The sequence below is a fragment of the Arvicanthis niloticus genome, chromosome 1 (genome assembly GCF_011762505.2).
Source record: "Arvicanthis niloticus isolate mArvNil1 chromosome 1, mArvNil1.pat.X, whole genome shotgun sequence".
In the NCBI taxonomy this organism is placed as follows: Eukaryota; Metazoa; Chordata; class Mammalia; order Rodentia; family Muridae; genus Arvicanthis; species Arvicanthis niloticus.
The window spans coordinates 161,150,569-161,176,759 of record NC_047658.1 but is presented as its reverse complement, the minus strand read 5'-3'; the positions used below and the strand labels follow the sequence as shown (position 1 = coordinate 161,176,759).

The 26,191-nt window shown below is 45.2% G+C and overlaps 1 protein-coding gene across 1 annotated transcript in view; it reads left to right on the top strand.

The window, feature by feature from the left end:
* LOC117717640 (guanylate cyclase 2G) overlaps window positions 1-26,191 on the top strand; it is a 28,336-nt gene that overhangs the window by 976 nt on the left and 1,169 nt on the right. The window contains exons 2-12 of the mRNA XM_034514877.2: window positions 799-936; window positions 3,162-3,245; window positions 3,957-4,061; window positions 4,544-4,615; window positions 9,693-9,861; window positions 11,548-11,703; window positions 15,759-15,936; window positions 17,863-18,003; window positions 20,535-20,727; window positions 22,598-22,772; window positions 23,611-23,709. Coding sequence (XP_034370768.2) covers window positions 799-936; window positions 3,162-3,245; window positions 3,957-4,061; window positions 4,544-4,615; window positions 9,693-9,861; window positions 11,548-11,703; window positions 15,759-15,936; window positions 17,863-18,003; window positions 20,535-20,727; window positions 22,598-22,772; window positions 23,611-23,709 — 1,510 coding nt within the window. The remainder of the gene's footprint in view (window positions 1-798; window positions 937-3,161; window positions 3,246-3,956; window positions 4,062-4,543; window positions 4,616-9,692; window positions 9,862-11,547; window positions 11,704-15,758; window positions 15,937-17,862; window positions 18,004-20,534; window positions 20,728-22,597; window positions 22,773-23,610; window positions 23,710-26,191) is intronic.

The following is a 26,191-nucleotide window of genomic DNA, read 5'->3' as shown; positions in this document are numbered from 1 at the left end:
AACCCTTTAATCTATCGGGTGACACATAGTTCATTTGCATAACAATTCTCACACTCTACCACCCATTGTAGACCAAGAACAGAGGAAGGCACGTGGGCAGAGGGATGTCTCTTTGGTGAGGTTAAAGCCCTGAAGTGGAAAGTAACTGGAAGGCTTCTGGGAGGAGGTGACAGTAGGAAGAATGGATTGCTAATCAGGACAAGGAGAGAGGTCATAAAGACATGACAGGGTATAGGCTGGAAGATTGGCTGGTACCAAGTCTGGTAGGTTTCAGTGTCCTAAAGCTGGGAGAGTGACTTCTATTAGTCCAGTTACCTCCAAAAGTCTCCGGGGATTTGAGTTTCCTCTTCCTTCTCCACACACACAGCCTTAATCTAATTTGCCTGTATTTGTGCATTAATAGTCACCTTAAGCAGGACTAGGTTTCTATAGTCTGAAGATGCACTCCAGTTTGTTGAAGAGGTGCTGGATATATTAAAAATAGAGCTAGCCTCGTCTCACTCAGGGAAAGGACTCCATCCCCACCTCTACTTCAGTACCCCAGCGAACACACGAATGTAGGCAGTCTGCCCCTACTTAGTGCCTGTACTACCCACGCTGGTGCAGCAGCCTACAGTGAGGCACACGGCAAGCAGATATTCACAGTCTAGATCACAGGAAGATCAGGGTTCAAGGCCTGGCTTTCCCGGATATTGACTATGTGACTTTGTAATTCATCTTTATTATCTACAAAATATACCATCCCTTGGGTACTTGGCCAGGCTGCTGAGAGCAACTGAGCTGTGTCTTGTTTTCCAGCCGTCCCACCGAGGCACACCTGTGTCAAGTTGCAACGTTAGTAATGCACCTTCTGGGAAGATTTCTGCAGATTGTGGCTCTTTTGTTAAGAGTCACCAGGATGGAGAGCCGTTCTATGCCCCTGTGGGGCTTTACCAGGTACTTCCGTGCATGGGTGTTAATGTCCATGTCTGTAGCATTCTCCAGTTGAATTTGGTCAGCCAGACCATTGTGAGTACAAGGAGAGGCTCCAAGCAAAATCTCAGGTGGGTTGATGTCTCTAGACTGGTGTTTCTTTAACTTTGAGAGCTGAGACACAGTAAAAAAAAAATGCAGGAAAATATGTACAAATAATACATGTCACCTAGAAAGTAACTTCAGAAATGTTTCTAAAAATGAAGATTTGGGTCAGCAGGTGCAGCCTGAGATTCCCAGGTTCTGACAAGTTCCCCATGAGTCCAATGATTCAGCCAGGCTTAGAATTTCTAGCAGAGGCTTCTGTGTTGATGGCAATATCTCAAAGCTACGGTAGCCACCAGCTGCAGGTGATGATTGAACACTAGCTTCTCTAGGGAAACCAAATATTAAAGGTAATTTAAATTCAAATAGCTAGGGAGCTGCAGAGATGACCCAGTCAGCAAAGTTCTCACTGTGTAAGCCTAGGGACAGAATTTCAACCTCCAGAACTCAAATAAAACAGTAAGGACAGGGAGTGGCAGCCTGTAATCCTACTGCCAGACAGGTAGAGACTGATATCCAGCCAGTCTAGATGACTTGGTGAGCTTCCAGTTCAGTAAGAGACCCTGTCTAAAAATAAGGTGGAGACCAACAGAAGACACCCAACAGTGACCTCTGACACCATACTAGTGCATACCTCTACACACACAATTTAAATAGTGGCTAGTGGCAACCTCACTCGTTAGGCTGCACAGTCTTAACAGTGTGGGTTTCTTTATCCTGGGACTTTAACTGCCGTGTGAGCAGTGATGCATCTGCAGTGTTTACGCTCAGGCACCACCCCTGCCCCATCCATCCCATCCATTCTCAGGGGCCTTATATGCCCCAGGCACATGCTTAGTCATTCTTTAAAGTTTCAACCACCTTTGGGGAAACTTAAATAGATCCTGGGAATGGAGGCTTCTAGAAAGTGCCAAGTAATCACTGATCCTGGCTCTCAAGTGTGGTTTCAGTCTCTGGCCATGTTCTGCCCACTCTGCCTCCCCCACCCCGGGACAGGGAACCTTCTCATCCTTCAGGTTTCAGCATCATTTCTTCCAAGAACCTTTTCCTCAATCTCACAGGAGTCCCTTCCTCCATGGAAATCTGGTCTCTATCCCAAAGTCCTCCCAGTTGCTTCCACACCGAAAGTGGCAGATGCAAGGTTGCCTATCAGCTCATCCACACCTCGCCTTCTCTGTGTGCAGACCACATTCTTTCTTCCAACCAGCTCTGACATCATTGTTACATGTTTTTGTGGTTGGGTATTGACTGAATGATTCTAAAAGCATTAGACCCAATAGGTAACAAATGTAAGGTATTGAACAGAAGCTTTATGTGTCAAGGATTACTTTTCCAATACTATGCATTTTGACTGATTCCCCAAACCATGCAAGTTTGTTGGTGGTGTCCCCTGACATTTTTCAGGGAAAGAAATAGAGTCTTGGGGAAGATAAATTGAACTGTCACAATAGGCTTGGGCTGGACACTTGACTCCAGACTTAGGACTTGAACCCACTATATTCTGTGGTTCAAGTATATATATATGTATATATATGTGTATATATATACATTATATATTATGTATATATGATAAACATAGAAGAGAGTTTGATCTTGGAGTTAGATATTCAGATTCCACCTGTACTGCTACACATGTGTCACCATAAACAAGTCACCCAACTTTATCGACCCTATCCAGGACTGGGTTGGCCACAGCTGCCTTGATGAGGATTGGAGGAGACCTTCCTCCTGAACTGATAGGTCCCGGACCTACCACAGTGTTACCATGTGGGTTGACTGATCAGTGGGAGCAGAATGCTGTCCCCAGAGGTGGCTTTCTCCTCAGTTCTCCCACTTGCCCTTTCTCACCTTCTATGAGGGGTGATGTTTCTGGATCATCCTGAGTTAAGAACGTTCTACTTTGGAGTTGGAGAGAATGTTTGGTGGCTAAGAGCACTGATTGCTCATCTAGAGGACCTCCGTGCAATTCCTAGCACACCTGTGTCAGCTCACAACCACCTGTAACTCTCATCCCAGGGGAATCTGCTGTCCTCTTCTGTTCTCAGACACTTCACACACATGGCCCACAGACAGGCAAAACACCCATGCGTTTGAAATACTAAAAAGAGAAAAAAAAGAACTTTCTACTTTGTTTCTGATTTCAGGGAAATCAGGTGGCCCTCTGCTATATTGGTGACGAAGCAGAAGTACAGATTAAGAAGCCAACCGTGCTGCAGGAAGTCTGGCTGGTAAGCGTCCTCCTCTCTGCCCTGCTGCCTCTCTGTTCCCATTGGGAGAAGTAGCCTCCATCCCAAAGGTTCCATGGTGTTTTTCCAGCTTGGCCCATTACCCTTTCCCTGCTACAGAGGCTTTAGACTCAGACTCTTGGCCTTACACACTTTTTATGAGTGGTGATATTTCTGGATCATCCTGAGTTAAGAACATTCTACTTTGAGGTTGGGGAGAAGGTTTCTTGGCTAAGAGTACTGGTTGCGCTTCCAGAGGATCTAGGTTCTGGCTCTTACCTCACTCTACCTACCCGCTTAACTTTTCCTGGTCAGCTATCTCTGACGGCTGCCTGTTTTCCTTTTGAACTTGGATCTTGGGGACACTTTCCTGTGTGTCAATGACCTAGGGTCACACACCAGCATCGACAGCCACAAGCAGGGAAGCGATGCAGGATTTGCCTGTAACAAGGTTTAGTGATGACCCGTGGCTTAGATTAAACCTTGCTAACCCTCTGGTTTGCTCTCTAGATTCTCTGTGATTTCTAGCTGTGCAGATTATCAGTTACATCCCTGCAGCAGGCTATGTCACCTTCCAGGCATCTGTTCCTTTGCCTGCAAAATGGAAGGAGTTCTTTTTTCACAGCACCTTAGGAATTAGCTCAAAGTGTGTAAATCATGCATTAGCTCCCTCGGTGAAGGCATATGTAATTATATTGCCACTGTTGTTTCCAGATGTGTGAACTAAAGCATGAAAACATCGTCCCCTTCTTTGGTGTTTGCACAGAACCACCTAACATCTGCATTGTTACACAGTATTGCAAAAAAGGAAGTCTCAAGGTAAGCAGAAATATTAAATCTAAGGTTGTGCTTCATTAGACTGTGTGTGGAAAACTGTATCCAGCTTTCTCCCATGCATTTATGCATGGTTCCTTTTGGTCTCATAGAGACCTGAATTACCTTGGGCTACCTCCTGGGATCAAGGTAGAGTGAGCTGCCAAGGATTGGTTTCCTCTGCGCTGACTGGAAACCACATGAACTTGATTTAACCCCTTAGTCTCACGTCAGACAGGAGAGTGTTCATAGAATTCAGAACTGGCTCCTTTTCTTACACCGAGCCAGACTGTGCTGTCTTCTGTGAAGATTCCCACTTAGGTACCACATCTCCACCTAACATTAGTTCCAGCCAAAAAGACACGTAGGAAGCTCACTGTGAGACAGCTCACTGTGTGTCAACCCAGTATGTGTCATCTCCTCACTGTGTGTCGGCCCACTGTGTGTCGGCTCACTGGAGTGATGTTTGGAATGACTGTGTTTTCTAGGATGTTTTGAGGAACTCCGATCATGAGCTGGATTGGCTATTCAAGCTCTCCTTTGCGTATGACATAGTCAATGTGAGTATAATGTAAACTTGCTTGAAGAGTACAGATCAGAGTATTTTTGAGTTGTCCTCCATGTGGTTAATCTCTTTTTGGCTCTCTTGAAGGCTCTTTGAGTACAGTGACCCCAGGTTTAGATGTGATCACCTCAATCGGATGTTCTCTGGTTTTCTCATTTTCCCATCACATGTAAACATGGAGCAGGAAAAGCGCTTTACTCTAAAGATGGAACGGGCGCTGGGTGTGTCCAGTTAGGAAAGAACATGACATTTAGACATCGTGGAAAGCTTCTTATCCCAGGGCAAATCCAATTACCCGACCACACGTTGAGGATATGTCCTTCTCTCTAGCCCTTAAATCCTTCCCCAGAGACTAGGGATCAGTCCCACGAAGCTAAAAAGGCAGGCCAGAGATATGAGAGGATAGGAAAGCAAGAACAGTCCTTTTTGTTTTCTTTGCACAGGGGTCTGTGATGGCTGTAATTAGAGGAGAATGATATAATCACTGTAATAGAACACACACAGACACACAGACACACCACACACATATACACCACACACACATTATGAGGATGCCATTATGCAAAAGGAATTTACCAATATTTTGTTTTTATTGACTTATTTAATTTCTACAACAGAATATAAAGCGCACGGTGTTACTCTTGTTTTGCAGATAGGATACAGAACATAACAGGCCTCAAGTCTCATAACTACTGAGTAGTGTCAACAGGGTTCAAATCTAGGCATTTCCCACACCACACTACAGAGCCTGAAGAACTAGAGATTGCAGTTATGCTTCGTAGGGAAGAGCCAGTCTCCTATATAGGGTCCTATTAGGGTATGGCGGGAGCATTCAGAGGAGGGTGGAGAGAGGTACAGTTCTTCCATGAAGGCAGGGAGTATGAGGAGAGTGGGTGGGTAGATACAAAAGCCTAAGATGACTCACTGTAGGCATTCAGATGGTGGCGAGGGACGGGGAAGGCAGGCAGGTATTTAGATGGGAAGATGAGCTATGGAGTGTGTCTCATCTGATAAATATGATCTAGCCACTTGAGGCTGGTCTCCTCAAGCAGGACTAGCTTGCAGCTGTCCTTTGTTTGCTGTGCGGATGGACGAAAGGGGCAGGAAAAGCACTTGGAAGTGGATCCTAGAGAGGAAGGTACTTCAACTAACCCATGGTAGAAACTGCCTGCTGGTGCAAACACCAGCCGGCTTTTCACCCATCAATAAACAAACCCCTTATAGGAGTCCCTTCTGGGCGCTGGGTGGGTCACAAGCATGAAGCCTCAGCTCTGTCTTTCTAGATAGAGGCCGTGGCATTGACTCACTCAGTGGCCTTGTTAGACTATGCATTTTCATGTGAGTGGACTGGCTTCAAAATCTTTCTTTCTCAAAGGTTTTACTGAGCTTTGGCTCCCAAGGAACAAACATGGTCTGGTGAGACTCTGACTTCCCAGGCTCCAGTAAGAAGCTGGCATCTTGTTGCCAAGCAAGGTAGACAAACACAATCTTCTCCATGAATATGTCTCCAAGGGCAACCCGGAAAACCACTGTTATTATTGCCATGGACCTTTAATGACCATCTGTCAAAAGTTTATTTTACTCTGGCACTTCTTAAAGACAGACAAGGGCAGTTAAGACTGTCACATGCCAATCACTAAAACAAGCCTTTTCCTGATGTATATTTTACCAGCACTTTCTCTATATCAGGCATGAGAGAGAGAGAGAGAGAGAGAGAGAGAGAGAGAGAGAGAGAGAGAGAGAGAGAGAATTCAAATAACCTAGAGACAGAGTTAGGAGTTGAGTATTTACTTTGGATTTGATTGGAGTCTGGGTGTAGAAGGCACAGAAGAACGAGGCTCGTCTTCCTGCCCCTTAGGACCCCAGGACAATGGGACAACTGTTCATTTCTGACTAAAACAAACCTTGATGAAGTCTGAGTAAAGAACAGTTTGTCATAGAACCTGTCTTAGAGATTTAAGCCCCGACTCTGTTACGTACTGATCACATGACCTTCACCACCCTGAGACTCAGAAATAGAGATCTTATCAGAACCCATCTCCCACAGTTGATCTGAGAGCTGAAGTCCACAAAACGCTTAGCACGGTGGCTCCCTTGTAACAGATACGGAATCGATGCTAATTCCTTAGTATTAAACACAATTATCAGTACTCTCGCTAATAACTCTAGCGCGGGTACTAAAAGCTACACTCTTACTGACATCTCCCAAGAATTCTGCGGAATAATTCTGCACTATCCGAATATGGTTTCACAGGGCACACGTGTTAGTATTGAACACCGGAGCCGGAGCCGGTCCAGCTTGAGGTGCATCTTAGGTATGAAAGAGATCCACATTTGGTTTCAGGGCTTAGAGGAATAAAAGGTCATATTTTGAAATGAGAAATTTAAATGCACGAAATTAAATTCACAGTATTATTAAAATTATTTTTACTTGTTTAGCTTTCCTTAAGATGGCTGCTGAAAAAAATTAAAAACATACGTGTGACCAAGCATCGTGTTTTGATCCAACGTTGATCTTACTAACTACTACTAGTATTTACTCCATTTTCAAGAGGAAATTAAAATGAGGCCTAGTCAGGTTCTGGCCTGGCTGGTAAGTGTCAGATTGGGGGTTGTGGCTAGTTTGTCTTTAAAGCCTGTGTTTTCTCTCATGCTTTCTGCTAAGCACCAGAGAACACAAACAGGAGAGAGCCAGGTGTAAGAGCCCTGGGGAACCTTCCAGAAATTTCCAGTAGAGCAAGTAGTACAGGTCATGGTCAGGTGGCAGAGCAGCCTAAGTGTGTGACGTCTGGCCTGTGAGTCATGCACACACTCAGAGTTCGGTTTGTTCTCTGACAGTAGGCACTATCATACTGCTTCATTGGGTGGAAAATAAAAACATGCCAACACCAGACAAGTCTCCTGCCGGAGGCGGGACTGACAAAGGCAAGAGAATCCTTGTGTGTCTCTGTGATGTGACACACCGACATGTCTGCAAGGCTAGGGAGAGCTTCGGATCCGGCTCAGGACTCACCAGACCGCACACTTTGGCCTTAGCCCGCTAGTGTGAATTGGGGTTCAGTTTTACCATCTCCTGTGGTGCCGTGGGGTTAAAGAAACCCTTGTCTCCTGATTTAAGGGTGGGGTTAGTGATGGCTCCACTTTCCGGGCCATTTACTCATTGCTATTTGTATCAGTCCACATTTCCAACGCAATATTGGCCCTAGGGTTCTGGCTGGAGCAAGCTTGTTGTTATCCAAGAGGATTAAGGTTTAGGGATCCTAACGCTTTAAGAATGGTTCCCTCAGATCCTCTTTGCTGTGTCATCAGTGACTCCGGAGCCAGCCTGCCTGACACCTTCTCCTTCCCAGCAGTTTCTGAGCCAAGTGGACTCGAGTTTGCTCTCGTGCAAGGGTTTAAGAAGTATGGTCCCCGCTTTCCTCTCCCCACTTCCCATTAAGCACACAGAGCACGGGGAACAGAGTAGTTCTTGCGAAGGGAGCCGGCTTTGAAGCTTCTGAAGCCTCTGAAGCCTCTGAAGCCTCTGAAGCCTCTGAAGCCTCTGAAGCCCGGGGGTCTAACCCAGCCCTATGCGCCACCTGCTTGTGAACACTGAAACTGCGAAGACTGAGAAGAGTCTAAGGGAAGGTTAAATGTGAGGATGTGAAGGGCATGTGCGCATGGATGTTTATTGCTGTTTACTTGTTCACAAACCAATACCACGCACAGTCGCCATCATGCATGTGAAGCGCATGTGCACGCCAATGCTTGCGGCTATTTGCTCACAAATCAATACCACAGAGTGGGGCTCCACAGACGCCACCATCTGTCTGCCTGTCATGGCTTCCTTGCCCAGCAGAGGGAGCTGGAGCTGGTCAAGGCCACGAGTTGGAATTCCACCTCAGAGCGACCAACCAGAGCGATCTCCATCACAGCCACCTGACTTCCTGGCACGCTGATGTCTTTGCTCAGACACTCCCTCTTTGCTCAGTTGTGAGATGAGACTGCCCCCTGCACTCTAGGATCATTCAGGAAGGTCACGTGAGTTAGGTGCAGTAAGGGGCTTTTGTTGCCCGGGACAGTTACCCTTGAAAGAGACACTGTTGTTTCTTATTCACAGGTTGGCACCTGTTTCCTGAGGCAGGTGGGAGGGATCCCCGAATACCCAGGCTGCCACAGGTTCACAGCTCAGTGTTGACCTGTACCTAGACAGACTGAGCTTGCTGCTTCTCTGCCCACGATTCCAAAAATGATGACGATTCCCAGAACTTTGACAGCAGTACAAAAAAAAACCAAACCCAAACTACCACCACCACCACCACCCCCCCCCCTACCATCCTCCACCGCAAACCAAGAGCTCAGAAATGCCGAGTCTGTGTTATTTCAGAACAAGGAAGGGCATCTGGGCCTTTCCCTTTGACCTTCCTCTTACAACTCCATGTTTGCCTGGAAAAATTACAAATGCTAAGATCCCCCTTTCCAACTATGTCTCAGATATGATAGCTTTTTAAAACAGTTATTCCGTCCTCCTACCTACCTTCCTAAAATAAACATTCTGTCTCAGTCCCAGACACTCCATTAGCCCCTCCCGCCCATGGAAAGGCCCCAGTGCTCTGGAAAAAACCCCTCTTCCCTCCCTCGGTTGGCTGTGTGTTTTCCTGTCTTTTTATAGCCTGTAAACATCTTCCACGTTAAGCACCGTCTCTCCCATTCTGAGCACGCTTCCTTCTGGCCCTAAATACGCAGGCTTGGCTGGAGGCATATGTATGACTCTGCTGCTAATACAGGCTCTTGGATCTGAGGCCTAGGCATTGTGTGTTTTGTAACTAGCAGCTTTCCCTCTGCCTACTGGTAGAAGTGAAATTTTAACTCAGGTTCCTGACAATGAGGATATTCTAATTTATAGCCGGGCTTGCCTTCTTGGTTTTTATTGAGTAGTCATAAGTAGGTTTCTCCTATTGCTACCCAAGTCAGCGTCACAGACAAGGAGCTGGCAGCTTTTCTAGAACAACAAGCACAGGCATGGCGCGTCTGTGCACTGTTTGAGCAGCATCCTCTGGCTCCGTTTCACACGCTCTCCATTTTTCTTGCAGGGCATGCTGTTCCTCCAGGGGAGCCCACTGAGGTCTCACGGCAACTTGAAACCTTCCAACTGCCTGGTAGACAGTCATATGCAGCTGAAGCTGTCAGGATTTGGGTTGTGGGAGTTCAAGCATGGCAGCACCTGTAGGATCTACCACCAGGAGGCCATGGACCATTCAGGTAGCCATCAACAGAGCTTAGATCCACTTGCTGTGGGCTAAATGGTCCCACTTGCATGGAATCCATGGGTAGTTTTTTCTTCCCAGCTGACAGAACGACGTTTTTTTTTTTTTTGTTTTTTTTTGTTTTTTTTTTTTTTTTAATCTGTAGAGAGTGAGGGACTAAATCATCATGGGGTTACCACCCATGAATCTGCGGTTCTCAACCCGTGGGTCACGACCCCCATCATGGGGTTCCACCCATGAATCTGCGGTTCTCAACCCGTGGGTCACGACCCCTTTGGCAAACCTCTGTCCTCAAAAATATTTACATGATGATTCATAACAGTAGCAAAATTACAGTTAGAAAATAGCAATGAAAGTAATGTCATGGTTGGGGTCACCACAGCATGAGGAACTCTATTAAAAGGTTGCAGCATTGGGAAGGTTGAGAACTGCTGGTGAAAGGTCTGTGTTAGGAGACTGGTTCTCATTTAATCAGGCCACGGAAGCCATGATTGCTCTTCTCTTTTGTCCTCTTTGTCCCTTCTTTTTTTCATTCTATGTTCTCAGTATAGATGACGAGATCTGCCAGGCTATCCTACTTAGGGCCACCATTGCATTGAAGAAACAGCATGACCAAAAGCAACTTGGGGAGGAAAGGGTTTATTTGGCTTACACTTCTGCATCACTTGTTCATTACCAAAGGAAGTCAGGACAGGAACTCAAATGGGGCAGGAACCTGGAGGCAGGAGCTGATGCAGAAGCCATGGAGGAGTGATGCTTACTGGCTTGCTCCCCATGGCTTTCTCAGCCTACTTTTTAATAGAACTCAGGACCGACTGTCCAGGCACAATGGGATGTGCCCCTCTATTATTAACTGTTAATTTTGCTCTATATCATCAACTGTTAATTAAGAAAATGCTCTATAGACAAATCTTATGGAGGTGTCTTTCTTTCTTTCTTTCTTTCTTTCTTTCTTTCTTTCTTTCTTAAACAAATTATTTATTTATTTCATATATGTGAGTACACTGTTGCTGTCCTCAGACACCCCAGAAGAGGGCATTGGATGACCATTACAGATGGTTGTGAGCCACCATGTGGTTGCTGGGTATTGAACTCAGGACCTCTGGAAGAGCAGTCAGTGCTCTTAACTGCTGAGCCATCTCTCCAGCCCTGGAGGTGTTTTCTCTATTGAGGTTTCCTCCTTTTGAATAACTCTAACCCGGGTCAAGCTGACATAAAACTAGCTAGCAACAGGCTTTTTAAAGCTAACTGAGAACAGGAGTGTTCTGTCTCCCAGGTCAGACCTTAATTTATTTTTACATGATCCCTTTTCAATATACATATACAATGTGTATATATATTTTGACTCTGGGTGTGTAATTATGCACAGTAGGCAAACAAATGAAACACAAATTTAAAAAATATAGAAATGTATTTTAACCAATTATTAGATTTGCATATAAGTTTATCAATTAATAAATAGAATCAGCTATTTTACTATGGCACTGGGTAAACCATGAACTTGTTTGAGAACATCCTCCTTGGTTATTTTCTCCATGGTTTTTCTTATGGACATTGCAAGTTTTCCCAGGCAGACTCTCACAGGGCCAACCTCTCAGGATGCTCTGCCCTCTGTACCTCCCCCAGCATGAAAGGGGTTAGAGGTAACTTTGTTTTAAAACGGTACCCCATTGTCTTGCAGAGCTCTACTGGACAGCACCAGAACTGTTGAGGCTTCAGGAGACGCCCTGGTCTGGCACCCCACAGGGAGATGTTTACAGCTTTGCAGTCCTCATGAGGGACTTGATCCACCAGCAGGCCCATGGGCCCTTTGATGACCTTGAGGCAGCTCCAGAGGGTAAGGCTGGAGTACCCTCACGGGCTAAGGAGCTTGTGTGGGGAAAGGGTGGTGGGATGTGGTGGGAAAGAAATAAGAGATTATGAGGGTGGCAACACACACACACACACACACACACACACACACACACGCACACACACGGTCCAAGCATGTTCAGACCACCACAGTCCAGTTTCTACATTGAAAATGGAATTTCCATTTACAGTGTCTATATTTTAATGCCTAAAATGTATTCTGAAACAATTCCTTAAAAGAGTACATTAAGCAGCTGTGTTTCATACCCTCAAACTAAAGCTATTTAAAGTAAATCCTTTAGAGCTAAATGAAGCCAAGATCTAGCCAGGCACCCCTGAATCTGGAACCAAGCCAATGCACACCCCCAAACCCCCTCACCTGAGCCCAGGCAGAAACTGCTCGACTCCTGTTTGTGCTTGGCCACTACATTCTGTGACAGTCAACATGCCTCTGACTGTAACAACTGCAGCTGGTCACGTAGGCCTGTGTCTCCACAGAAGTGTAGCTAGGAAGAATGGTGTGTGTGTATGTGGGGCTGTAGCTTGTTCATGGACGTGGGTCCTGTTGGGCTGAGTTGTGGGTTCCACGTGTCTGCCATGGCTCAGGGAGGCAGAAGCTCGGGAATTTGACTGAATTCACTCCACACAGCGCCAGGCGGATGTTGGGCTATGAGAAGCCACCGAGCTCCACTCCGGGAGTGGGGAGATCTCAGTCTGAGACTCCCAGGAGCAGAGCTCTTGGGTGGGGACCCCCGGGCAAGAAGGCGTGCAGGGATTGGCTGGTCTTAGACTCCTGGGCTACCAGGCACTGTTGGGACTCTTGGAAGAGTTGAGACTGGGGGAAGAGGGAGAGAAGCTCCAGCAGTGCCCCATGGGGTAGTGAGACTCTTGGCTGGGTCATGGCTGGCTTGGCTAGCTTGCTTGAGTTGGCAGCCTCCATGGCTGGAACCCAGAGAGGTCCTCCAGTGGGAGATTAGTCAGTGGCTCATTGGTTGAAGGCCCCCTCTACAGTTCTCCACGGTGGGCCCCAACAAGAGGAACTCCATGATTTTAAAAGGTTTATTGTCATGGTGGAAAGTGAATGTAGCTGTACCCCATGTCCTCAGGGTGAGCCTGAGGTTAAATATCTTTTGTAAGGAGGAGGGTCTGGGAAGGGATGCTTAATTGGCTACACCCTCTGGCCTTTAGGTATCTCATTAATATGGAGATCTCTTGAGGCTCTGTGGCCTGTAGTCATATCCTCTACCTGTGGAGGGGCTGGAAGGGGCATTGCCCTATGTGATTGAAAGGTGTGGATCAATGGAGGTCTTCGGCCTCGTGTCAGGAGCCTGGAGTCTGGGAACATGGTGAAATGCATGCCGTCCCTTGCAGGAATACCTGTTGGGTCTCCGGCCATCTCTAGTCAGTGCTCGACCAGAAGCCATGCTATCCTTTCACGGTCCTACACCCCGCATGTGTACTTGGATATTACAGACAAACTTCTATCTGCTTCTCATATTTTCTTACAAATAAACCCGGGTACTTGTGCATAGCAGCCCAATGGTTCTCAAACTCTGCTGGGTGCTGGCATAACCCGGAAGCTTGCTAAAATACAGAATGGCTGTTCTCCCCTACTCTGGCTCAGGTTTCTGGCTCAGCAGGTCTGCAGTGAGGCTTGAGATTGTACAACTCCATTAGAGTCCCTGCCTTTATGGCTGCCTTGCCCAGGGAGCTTGCTTGGGAAAGTCCCTGTCACTACTTTGCAAGAGCTGGTATTATAGGGCACCACACCCATCAGTCATTTATGCAGATTCTGGGGATTCATGGCAAATACTTTGCCCAGGGAGCCATCTCCTCAGCTGCTGGTCAGAACCTGTGCAGATAGTTTCTCATTGGGAACGTCTGACCTTTCCTTTTTCTCATGGCTGTTCTGGGGGTTATGTGTGTCAGGGGACAAGCTTGTTGATGTGAATTGTCACTTTTGTGACACTGTCTGTTCTTAATGATGCAACTGTGAACACACCTGTCCAAGTTGAGGCTAATTTTGGTGATCTGAGAGAGAGAGAGAGATAGTCCTTGTTGATGTCCCTGTTGTATTTTTGATTTTATCCTTCCAAATTGGAAAAGTTGGAAGGAAGTCACTATGCACAGGCCATATTAAATCAAGAATTGCTGTAGGTATTATACAGAATTCCCTGTTAGATCTGTCTATTTGATTCCTGTTATCTGTGCCATCAGTTGTTAATATCTGTCAGTATAGACTCACGGAGATTTCTTCTTAATGTTGTAGCTCAAATGGTTTGTTTCTGGCTGCCCAATTTCAGTTGGTGGCATGGTCTCTGGACACACAACTGCTGTTGTATTTTGTTTCACTTTTGAGTCCTTTTCTATTTTCTGGTGCTATTGAAGCCTTAGATTTGTTTTTTCACAACCCTGCTCAGTACTATACACCCCCACTCAGTACTACACCCCCCTCAGTACTACATAACCCCTGCTCAGTACTACACACCCCCACTCAGTACTACACCCCCTCAGTACTACATAACCCCTGCTCAGTACTACACACCCCCACTCAGTACTACACCCCCTCAGTACTACATAACCCCTGCTCAGTACTACACACCCCCCACTCAGTACTACACCCCCACTTAGTACTACACCCCCCACTCAGTACTACACATCCTCACTCAGTACTACACAGCCTCTGCTCAGTACTACACACTCCCACTCAGTACTACACACCCCTTACACAGTACCATACATCCCCTACTCAGTACAAGAAGCAGGCCATTCTCTAAACAGCCCTGTCTTCTTTCTTTAGATAGTGATACTAGGACAGTATGTATGCCTTTTCTACTGGAGTATTGTTTCTAGCCCCTCTTTGGTAGATGAAAATATAAATGTGTATAATAACCCATATTTGAACATATAAGATACAGGCATACATCTGTATCTCTAGTGAGCTAAGCATGAGTTCATAATGACACAGCCAACTTGATCTCATCACCGTCTATAGCTCTCCAACGTAACCACCAAGGAGCCTTTTCTCACTGAACCCAGAGCCTCTTAACAGGCTGAGAAGTAACTACAACATAGTAGCTACGAAAGGAAGAATTGCCAGTAGCTCCTTTTGTCTTCTTGCCTTATTTCAGGCCTTATGGAGGTTCCCCACTTTCTCCCGCCCAGTTTTTAGCAAAGTCACACACACATAGCACCATTAGACTCTTTCCTTATGTCCTGAATCCCATTTTCAGCTTCTCTCATGTCCTGATTGATGTATTTTAAAAAGCAATGTATGTATTTCTTAAACATGACTGTGCTATGAGCTTCCCTAGGTATTACCAAATAGTCAGTGCCTGTGTGCCCATCACTACACTGTCAAACAGAACATTTACCTGACCTCTCCTCATTCACCTACTCAACCCTCTCCAAATCTCGCAGCCACATCCAGACTAGAATTTTGCTTTTCTAGACCTGATTACCAGATCATGCACACACACCCTTTCATGACTCCCTTTGCTTAGTAGCTGCGTTTGTTGTTTATTTATATTCTGCAACATAGTGTTTTATGTTAAAATATGTATACATCACTCTCAAAGTATTTCCTATTTTTAAGGGTGGGGATGGAATCCTTAACAAATGCTGCTAGAAGCCAACAGAGAAGCAAAAGGAAGCAGGCTTATACAACTGGACAGACAGGGAGACAGTAGCATTCATTCATTAAAATCACTTTTGTGAAGCATAGGATACAAAATTGCATGAAGCACACTTTGAAGAGTTGGGTACCACAAGCCTCTCCATTTGTGAGATAACTTAAAAAGGGTATATTTTTAAAAGCCCCTGTTTGGAAACTGATGGGTCAGAGGTGGTGTCTACATTTCCACTGGACTCTTTAATTTTCTAGAAGGATCTAGAACATCTGTACACATCTAGATCACCCTGGAATTCAAATATATTGTTTATCTTTGTTTTTAGATTGGAGAATGCCATCATCATTTAGACAGTTGTGTCTTGAGTGTCAAGACTATCTAACTTGTTTATCCAACCCCAAATGGGTTTCAGAAATCATCAGTTGCATCAAAGACCCCCGGGGAACCATTCCACTTCGGCCGTCCCTGTTGGAGGATAAGGGTGATGAAAGGATTGTGGCCCTGGTGAGGGCATGTTGGGCTGAATCTCCAGAGCAAAGGCCCACCTTCCCTTCTATCAAGAAGACGTTACGGGAAGCCAGTCCCAGAGGGTAAGTTAAATGTGAAGTAGGTTCTTCCTTCTCATCATGCAGTCATTGAGAATTGGAAAAAAAAATTATGTCTGTGTTCTATACAACTCTCTCCACAACTCTCAGCCACACCCAGACTAGAATTCTGCTTTTCTAGACCTGATTACCAGATCATGCACATACGCCCCCTTTCATGCCAGCTCCCTTTACTTAGTGGGATGTACTCAGTGTTCATTTATGTTGTTGTAACAGTCTGTATGGCTCTTCTCTCCTCCCTTCCCTTCTGTTCCATTCCTTTCCTTCCCTGTGCTCCTTCTCTCTCTTCCTCTCCTGGCTCTTACCCCTCTTCCCCTCTTCTCTCTCCTCCTTCCTGTCATCATGTTTCCACTTAATGTCCACCATATGCAAAGTTCCCCATGCTGACTAAGGTGGAGTGCTAGAGTCTTCAATCTATTTTGTGAGCACAGAGCAGACATTAGCAATGCCACTGCCCTCTGGGCCCATTCAGACATCTCCTGTCAGCCAAGGCTTTTTCCCAGGCCATTTTGACACTGCCTTAGTATATTTTTCAAATTATTATTCTAAGAGTCATAACTAATAATTTGGTGTTGGACTATTTGATAAAACCCACTTACCAACTTTAGATTATCACTCGTTTGTTTTTTTTCTACAGGGCCTTGCGTATGTTAGGCGAGGGCATACGACTGAGCTAACTCCAACCTTATAGTTGTTTATTGAGCCTACCTCTCAAATCCCCTTTTCAATACCAGCTTCCTACATATCAGGCTGATAGTATCACCTAAAAAAGTATTTATTTATGTGAATGTGTGTCAGTTGATGACAGAAGTTGATGTCAGATTCCCTGGAACCGGAGTTGCGGGCATTTGTGGGTGCGGACAACCAAGCAGAAAGCACCATTAACGAAGCCATCTCTCCATTCCCATAATAGTATCTTTTTTTTAAAGATACATTCTTACTATGCAGCTCTGCCTGGCTTGAAACTCCCTAGGATCTCCCTGTTTAGACCAAGCTTGTCTTAAACCTACTCAAACTTGCCTGCCTTTACCTCCCCAGTGCTGGGATTAAAGGTGTACATCACCACTCCTGGCCTGATGCTATAATTTTTAATACATATTTAAATACTTAATTTTAGCTTGAGGAGGCAGAAAGAACTTTGGTTTGAAAGTGTCTACTTCTAATTTGCTTATTTAACTTGGCATTGTTAGCCTAATAAGCCCGTGTTCTTCTCCAGGTCACAACAGTTTTATTTAATTGCTAATTTTTATATTATTTTAATGTACATGAAACATTGGTACTAGTGGTATAAAATATAATGTTTCAAAATATGCATACTTTGCCAACTAACGTAATGTATCTTAGATTGGTAGATATGTCCTTGAATGTTTACTCAGACAATATGGTCCCAGCATTAAGACAAACTTATTTTCTCTCTGAATCTTTGTCTTCTCATCTAAAAGGTGAGGAATTTAAGCGATTTCATGGGGGTCATTTCTGAAATGCAGTCCTGTGGAATCTAAACATGATCCATGTTGGACAATCTAAGAAATGCCCCATTCTGTAATCTGTACCTTTTGACTTGGTTGTAACCATGGCAAGGAGCACGTTGGGAAGTAACAACGAGCCATCAAAGCTGCAAGGCTCATCCCTAGGCAGTTTATACATATTAGCTCCCGAGAAACCCCCCCCCCCCAAAAAAAAAAAAAAACACATGCAAGGTACATTTTTCAGATGAGTAAACTGAGGCCCAGAAGAACAAAGGGCACAGCTTCAGCTCAGGGCTGCGGACTCACTGATGCGTGGGCAGTCCTTCGGCAGCACACCCTAAGGGAAAGTTATGTCTTTCTGGGATATGTATTTGGGAGTTGTGTATCCACTGTGGTCCTATGGTTCCTGGGAGAGGATGCTAACATCTGCGTTCTTCTAAAGCCGGGTGAGCATCTTGGAGAGCATGATGGGCAAGCTGGAAATGTACGCCAATCACCTGGAGGAAGCAGTGGAGGAGCGGACCTGCCAGCTGCTGGCAGAGAAAAGGAAGGTGGAGAAACTTCTGTCCACCATGCTGCCAAGGTATTCAGGAGAAATGGTGGGCAGGCCAAAAACAACCGGCGGAAGACGAGTCGCCCCGTCTTAGCGGCTCCAAGCAGGAGAAATATTTTCATGTTTTTTTTCAAAGAGAGTATCAGGAGTTGTAAAAGGGGCCAAGCAGGGGGAGAAGTAGAGGAGGGATTGAGGAAGGGACATATGTATATGTATACACATATGTATGCGTATATGTATGCATGTACGTATGTATGTGTGTATATACATATATATGTGTGTGTGTATATATACATATATATGTGTGTATATATATATACATATATATATGCATATATATGAATGTATGTATGTGTGTACGTATGTATGTATGTGCAGAAGTTGGCAAGTTGATCTACCTTGCTATTGAAATACAATACTTCCCCGAACCACAGAAAATGAAAGTGTGGCTTATGTGGAAAGTGGTGATTGCAGCAACAGGATGTAACCACTAGATGACAGGCTAGCTTCATGTCTTGCCACTAACACGCATCCTCTTCTTGTGTCTGAAATCTTTGCCTAGTTATGTGCCCATGGTATCAACTTAAAAAAAAAAAATGCTTCGACTTTGGTTCTTTCCAGATAGAAGCATTTACCTTTGAAATTCTTGTACATTTGCATGTCACCCAAAGATTGGGAGTGAGGAATATTTATTTATTTATTTTGAGATAGGTTTCAATATGTAAGGCTGGTTGTCCTGGAGCTTACTGTGTAAACAAGTTTGTCTTTGAACTCCCAGAGATCCACCTGCCTCTGGCCCGTGAGTACTGAGATTAATGGTGCAGATCTTTCTAGAGCAGTGGTTCTCAACCTGTGGGCTGGGACCCCTTTGGCAAACCTGTCTCTAAAAGTATTTATATTACGATTTGTAACAGTAGCAAAATTACAAGTGTGAAATAGCAATGAAAATAAATTTTATGGTCGGGGTCCCCACAACTCAAGGAGTTGTATAGGAGGAGCTAAGGTGGGAGGAGTAAGGAGAGGAAGAGGAAAAGGAAGAGGAAGAGGAGGGGAGGGAGGGAGGGAGAGAGAGAGAGAGAGAGAGAGAGAGAGAGAGAGAGAGAGAGAGAGAGAGAGAGAGAGAGACCATAGAGAACCAAGCAGGGGTCCAGAACACCTGGGTAATGATTTATATTTTAAGGTTAGATATTGGGAAACAACTCTAATTGTGTGGGCAAACTGTTAATTGAGCATTTCTAAATATATAAAGTCTTTGATTAACATTTAAGCATTAGAGTCTCATTTTCCCACCGGGCCCGTGTGAATGGCAGAATGGTCTGGGCAAAGCCCAGCCTTGTGGAGACAGCGTGGAAGATTGGCAGAGCCATCTCCCATGCTGATGTCTCGTGGGCGGCAGGGCTGGCGTCTCTGGCCACCTGAGCAGACGGCCTGAGCTGAGCAGTGGCAGTACGGGTACAGCACCTCTGCTCATGGTCACAGGCCTAGGCTAGTCGGGAACATGGTGGCTGATTAAGAAAAGCCAGATTGAGTTTAAAATATTACTCCAACAGAGTTGTATTAAAGTGTTTTGGCTTAAGGAAGGTTGAAACCCGCTGCTCCAGAGCATAGGAGGTTGAATGCACCTGTAAGAGGAGGAGAGTTGGCTGAAGTAAAACTACTGGTTTGTGGATTGTGGATTCATTTTCACATTGCACACCAAGTCTTTACCACCAAACTATACTTGCACTAGAAGAGATGAGATGTTTTCAGTGAGAAACTATTTTTATTCGATTTGAGTCTTTTATTTATAAATGTACATTTACTATAAAAGCTGTTGCATCTTAGACTTTTCCTTTTTAATTTTTTAAACTATTCCTCAGAGGTATTTTAGAATACATAGTGTAATGAAAGTTAGTGTAACCGATACAGAACGCCACCCACCCAGAACAGGGACATCTTTTTGGTTGGACTCACATCAAAAGGTGGATCATTTCAGCTTTCCGAATCTTATGCCATGTCCTGGTAACTAGAATATGTTTCATGTTAATGACACTATACAGAAAGAGGGACAAATGTCATGAAGGTTTGCTAGTGAGAGACAGAGGCCCCCGTTTCTGTCCTTGGGAAAGAAGTGTTGAAGTCTGAAGGGGAGATTCAGCCTTAGTCCCACAGGACTGATACGTCACTCACTTGCCTTGTCTGCTTTTTAAACAAACACATTTACATTATAGATCCACACAACAGAGCATCCCCCTGCCCCCCGGCGTCTCAAAGATTATTTGAAGAGAGATAGATCATAGTCTTTTATGCTGCATTGGAAAATGACAAGATCCAGTGTGCCATGAAAAACTATTTTTTAATGAAGCCATTTATGTGACCTGTCCCCGATCTTCACCCTCTCCTGCAGGTTATAGCTACCCACTTAAAATCTCTGTAGAGAAAACACAAGTGAATAAATGCATGTCACAAAGTTTCTCTAGATGGCAAATTCAATAAGTAAAAGCCTAGCCCACCAAAGCCAAGAGCCCAGGAAGCAGAGGCAAGCAGGAGTTTGTTAAGACTTACCCTTTCTCTGATTTCAGCTTCGTTGGAGAACAGCTAATAGCTGGAAAGTCTGTAGAGCCAGAACACTTTGAGTCTGTCACCATCTTCTTCTCTGACATCGTGGGATTCACAAAACTGTGCTCCCTCAGCTCTCCCTTGCAAGTGGTGAAGCTCCTCAATGACCTGTACAGCTTGTTTGATCACACGATACAGACCCATGATGTATACAAGGTGAGCCGAGGAGACTCACTAGGCTGTGATGCATACAGACTCCCCATCCACTGTCTCCAGGCTGGCTGAGGACAGACCACATCTCAGTTCATCTCAATCCATGATGAAACCCGGACATTTTATTTCTGTCCATCTTCTCGGAAAGGGCCTTGCTTAGTCACAAATGTACATGCTTGTCCAGAGTTACTGTGTGGTGGCTGCAGATGACTCAGTCACTAAAGTGATTGTCTTGCAAGCTGGAAGACTTGATTTTGATCCCCAGAACCAATGGAGAAATAAGAGGGGTTTTGTGGTACATAATTCTCAGCCCTGTGGAGGCAGAGTCAGGTAGATTGCTGAGATTCAATGGCCAACCATCTTCATTGGTGAATTCCAGGCCAGTGAGAGACTCTGCCTCAAAAACCAAGGTGGACAGAGGCTGAGGAATGACAGCTGAGGCTTCCTGGCCTCCACGCACACACTGCATTGCTATGAATATCCATTCTCCATTCATTATTTCAATCTCACAGAAAACATGTTTGAAAGGAGGCATTGGCCAGTACCGAGTATGTGTCTTTCAGATCCTGGGAAGCTCAAAGCTGCTACCTTTAGATCCTCTGTGGCTCTCATTTTTGTTGCTATGATACATGCTAAGGGGGAGATGGCAGGTATGGCCTGTATGGTGTTACTCAAGGGGGTGAATAGACATGGTCGCCAGAGTGACAAGGAGATGGAGGAGGACAGGAAAAGTGGTGATGATGTGACTGTGTGTGGTGACGCTGATGCTATTCTGTGGGTTGTTAGACCTCTTTGTGGGGAGGGTCAGACCGTGGTTAGGGGAGTATTATGTGTACTGTGTGCCTCCACATGCCTGCTAGGCAGCCTCAACTGTTCCCAACTGTACACGACTTATCCATGACTCTATGCCTCTGCCTGTACCTCTACCTATGTCCTGGGACTGACAAGGTTTGGAGGACAGTGTGGCCATGTCCTTGAGTGACAGACACTCAGTGGACATCCTCTAGTATTCCCCATAAATGACAAGTATTCAAGGGTGAAAAGATGGCACAATGTGCCTTTAAGAGCTCATCTCCACTCCTGCTCTGCTTAGGACAGTGTCCCCTGGAATTTTTTTCCTAGCTCTCTCTTCCCAGGGTTACTTGGCATGGGCATTACACCTGGTTTGTATTTGTGAAGGTTGTTCTCAGGAGAGGAAAAGTGGTCTTGGACCAAGTTAGACTTGTTGAGTAATTGACTTTTGTAATTTTTGGGTCCTACTACCTCACTAATATAGTACCTTTCTATATCATCTTTGGGTTCTGCTAGATACCACTGTGTCTACACAAGCTTAAAGCCTTGGGCTTCTAGGAATCAGTTACTTTTATGCCAGTAAGGACTTTGGTTTTACTAAGAGAGCCAGTATAGAGGAGCACAAGTCAGTGATACAAATGTCTATATGTGTGTGAGTGAATTCATTGAACAGTGTAAGCGTTTTTATGTCCTCGTGTGGCATGAAGATATTTTGAGTTGGCTAATATGGACTTCATTTGAGGGATCCATGTGATCCTTCAGGATTTACCCAACTTATAAGTGGCTGCTTGTCTAATTGGTTCTGACCTTGGACTAGGGAAATATGGTACCAGGGTTATCAGGTCTCAGAGGTGCAAACAATGTCTAAGGGGAGAAGGAATGTTTGTGGAGGAATCTGAGCAAGAACAGACACAAGAAATGCTGGAGTTGGGTGGACTAGAGACCAGTGAGTTGATAGTTTTGGAGTGTGAGGCTCAGGAGAAGGACTGAGAAGGCGGATTCTCTTGTCTAACCCCATTTCCTCCTTTGCTTAGTGCCTCCCTCATGGAAACCTAAGCATGCTGTGTTGTATCGTTTCCAGGTTGAAACCATTGGAGATGCCTACATGGTGGCCAGTGGGCTTCCCATCCGAAACGGAGCTCAGCATGTGGACGAGATTGCCACCATGTCCTTGCACTTACTCAGTGTCACCACCCACTTCCAGATCGGGCACATGCCTGAGGAGAGACTCAAGCTCCGGATAGGCCTCCACACAGGTAAGGCCGAACTGGTGGCCAGTAACAGAGCGTCCATGCCTGACCACAGGTGGCTCTGGGCTTGAGCCCTGAGTCTGAGGCTTTCAGAAACAGTCATTAAATGGTTATAGGGCCAAGGGACCACAGAATGCACATATATTTCCAGTCTATGGAGCTGCTTGCTGCAAATGAGGATGCACAGAAAGTCTGAGCTGCTTTAAAACCTGAAGCAGGCAGAGTGTGGGAGCCATGCTGGGCTACATTTTCTTCATGTGTCCCCTTGGTACACTTTTTTTTTTTTTTTTGTCAAACTCATGGGCTTATGACTAGCAGATGAGTGAGCCCTACTTGGTTTAGTGTTATTTATTACTTTAAAAAAAATTGATGGAGTCTTGCAACACAGATGCTGTTGGCCTCCAATTTGCAGTCTTCCTGCCTCAGCCTCACTGTAGGTCCAGGCTCATGTCTTGATACCCTTTTGAGAAAATGCTTCATGGTTTCCTTTTGCAGGAGGTCCCCACCCCCACCCAAATTATGTAGCCATGGTCCTACTATCCAACCGAAAGCAAACCCGTTCTCCAATCAGAAGTAATTCCTCAAGTTTGTGCTGCTGTGGGCTTTGTATACATCTGCAGTTCCTAACTAATGTGGTTAAGGTGTGACTTGACTTCTATGAGAAGTGTGTGCAACCCAAAGATGCTTTGCAGGCACTCAACGATGCATAAATGTCAAGCATTGATCCAAGAGACACTTAACTAAATATCTGTTGAATTAACTTCCTCTGTGAATTTGATGACCTGTGTGGAGCCCAGCCTTGAGGAAAGCAGGCGGTTAGACCCTTCCATTGTTCCCTTTTTAGGTCCTGTGGTGGCTGGTGTGGTGGGAATCACCATGCCCAGGTACTGTCTGTTCGGAGACACTGTGAACATGGCGTCCAGAATGGAAAGCAGCAGTTTGCGTGGGTATCGTTTGCAGCACGCTGCAAGCACACTATCCCTGTCCCCTCGTCCTCTATCTTTGATCAGTGGGTATTTTTTTTTTTAGAAGACTCATTTGCATTTTGTCTCATTTTCCATCTGGAAGATAAAAAATCATTATTCCCAGGAGTCAACCTGAGCACCAGCTGTGGAGACTGAGATGCTTTTCCTCTGTGTGCACAGTGGAGCTATGTAAACATATGGTTTCTTCTCTCTCTCTCTCTCTCTCTCTCTCTCTCTCTCTCTCTCTCTCTCTCTCTCTCCATGTGTCTCTATACCCCTCCACCTTATTATTCATCTTGCTTTTGAGCCAGGGTCTCACTGAAGCTGAGGTTTCCTGACTGACGACTGGCCTGGGTGAGCTGTGAGCTCTCAGAACTCACCTGGCTCCACTTCCCAACACTGAAGTTATAGATATGCACCCACACTCAGATTTTATGTGGGTGCTGGGCATCAAAACTCGGGTTGTTATGCCTGCATAGCTAGTATTTTATCCATCAAAACTTTCTTCCTGTTCTTAACTGACCTACACATAATGAAAGCATATAAACACAAAACACACATTAGAAAATGTTTTTTTTTTCCCCTATAGTATCTGACAGTAAATATTTTAGGTTTTAGGGGGACATACAGTCTTGGTTGCAACTACTTAATTCTGATGTTGTAGTTCAAAAGTAGTTTTAGAAACATGTAAATGCAAGATCTGGTTCCAATAACACTTTATTTGCAAACACAAATAGTGAGCAAACTGGCCTGTGAGTAGTGGTTCCATCTCTGATGTAGAGTATATACCTGGTGGTGTAGGGAAAATCTATTAACAGGACTCTAGAAAGCATCATATTCTTATGTGCTGTCTAGTAATTTTATTATACCAACTATTGATATATATATATATATGTGTGTGTGTGTGTGTGTGTGTGTGTGTGTGTGTGTCTTTCTGAGGTCCACCTTGCCTCTGGAGTATAGGGACTCTGTTAGGCAGATGCTAGATTGCTAGATGGTATTTACCCTACACCCTGCTGCTGGGTGCTGGGTTTGAGGTAAGCACCTATACACTGCACAGGGGTTGGGAAAATGCAGCCTAAGATGTGGGAGGCTGAAGCTGGGGTTCCCTGACTCCCAGGCATCCAGTTGCTGCTGGAAACCATGCAGAGGAGCTGGGAACAAAGGGTAGGGGATCCATGGGCCTGTGATGAGAAGCACTGAGCTAGGGGTTCCCAAACTTCTGGACATCCAGACACCACTGGGTCACAGGGAGATGGGAATGGAGGAGGCCCCTGGGCTGAGGATGAAGAGACTCAGAAACTCTGGCTTAGCTCCTCAGTGGGAAGTTCAGGGGTGCAGAGGGGGCCTTCTGCAGGAGACTCAGATGGTGCAGCTCTGCTGATGAAGACTTCTTCCGTGCTCCCCACAGTGGTTCTTGATGAAAGAGACAGTTCTTGGTTCCAAACTGTTTATTAATTGTTCATTGTGGAAATAGGTGCATACCACCTCCTCATGGTGGACCAGAGATTAAATATCTTTCAGGAAGGAATGTCCAGGAAGGGATGCTTATTGGCTAAACTTTTAAGGTCTCTAGATACTGCATCAGCATGGAGAACTCTGTACTCATCTACGTGACCATAGGTCATGTTCCTATGTAGACAGTGTGGTAACGGGACAGGGGCCTGGTTGGAAATGGGTGAAGCGCCTACTGTCCTCTGGGCTTCCAAACTGCTCAACCTTACCAAGTTTCCTGGCATGACCTACTGTGTGTGTGTGTGTGTGTGTGTGTGCTGTTTCTCAATTGAAACATGAAAAAATATTCCTCAGTGGTTTAAGTTTCAAATCACTTGGGTTGCCATTATTTTGAATGTATTGACTTCTCCCATGTTTACGCGCGCGCACACACACACACACACACACACACACACACACACACACAATTACTTCATTGACAAAATTACTTAGCCAACTTTAAAACACACATTTAAACCTATCAGTTTGTAAGGAAAGGTTTACAGTAAATCAGGAAGCTGGCTCCTTAGGCAAGCTCCAACACTGGTTCTACTTGAACCTTTGGTTATGGTAACATTTTTAGTACTAAGTCTTCAGCTCATCCCAGGAAGCTGAAGAAGCCTGGTGAGCCTCATTCATGGGGATTAACAACGTGCAGAATAAGCTGGTTCTCTGTGTTCTTAAATCAAACACTAATCCATAAGTATCTTACCAATTTACTAATGCCTGGGTAGCTTAAGGTCCCAACCTATGTGTCTCACACATGGGGTATAATTTGTACTTGAAATTTGTCTGTCTGTCTGTCTGTCTGTCTGTCTGTCTATGGATCTGCCTACCTACTTACTTACCTACCTACTACCTATCTGAAAGGGTCTGATTAAATCTCAGGCTAGCCTGGAACTTATGATGTAGTTAAAAACTGGTCTTGAACTCTAGATCCACCAGCCTCTGCTTCCCATGGGCTGG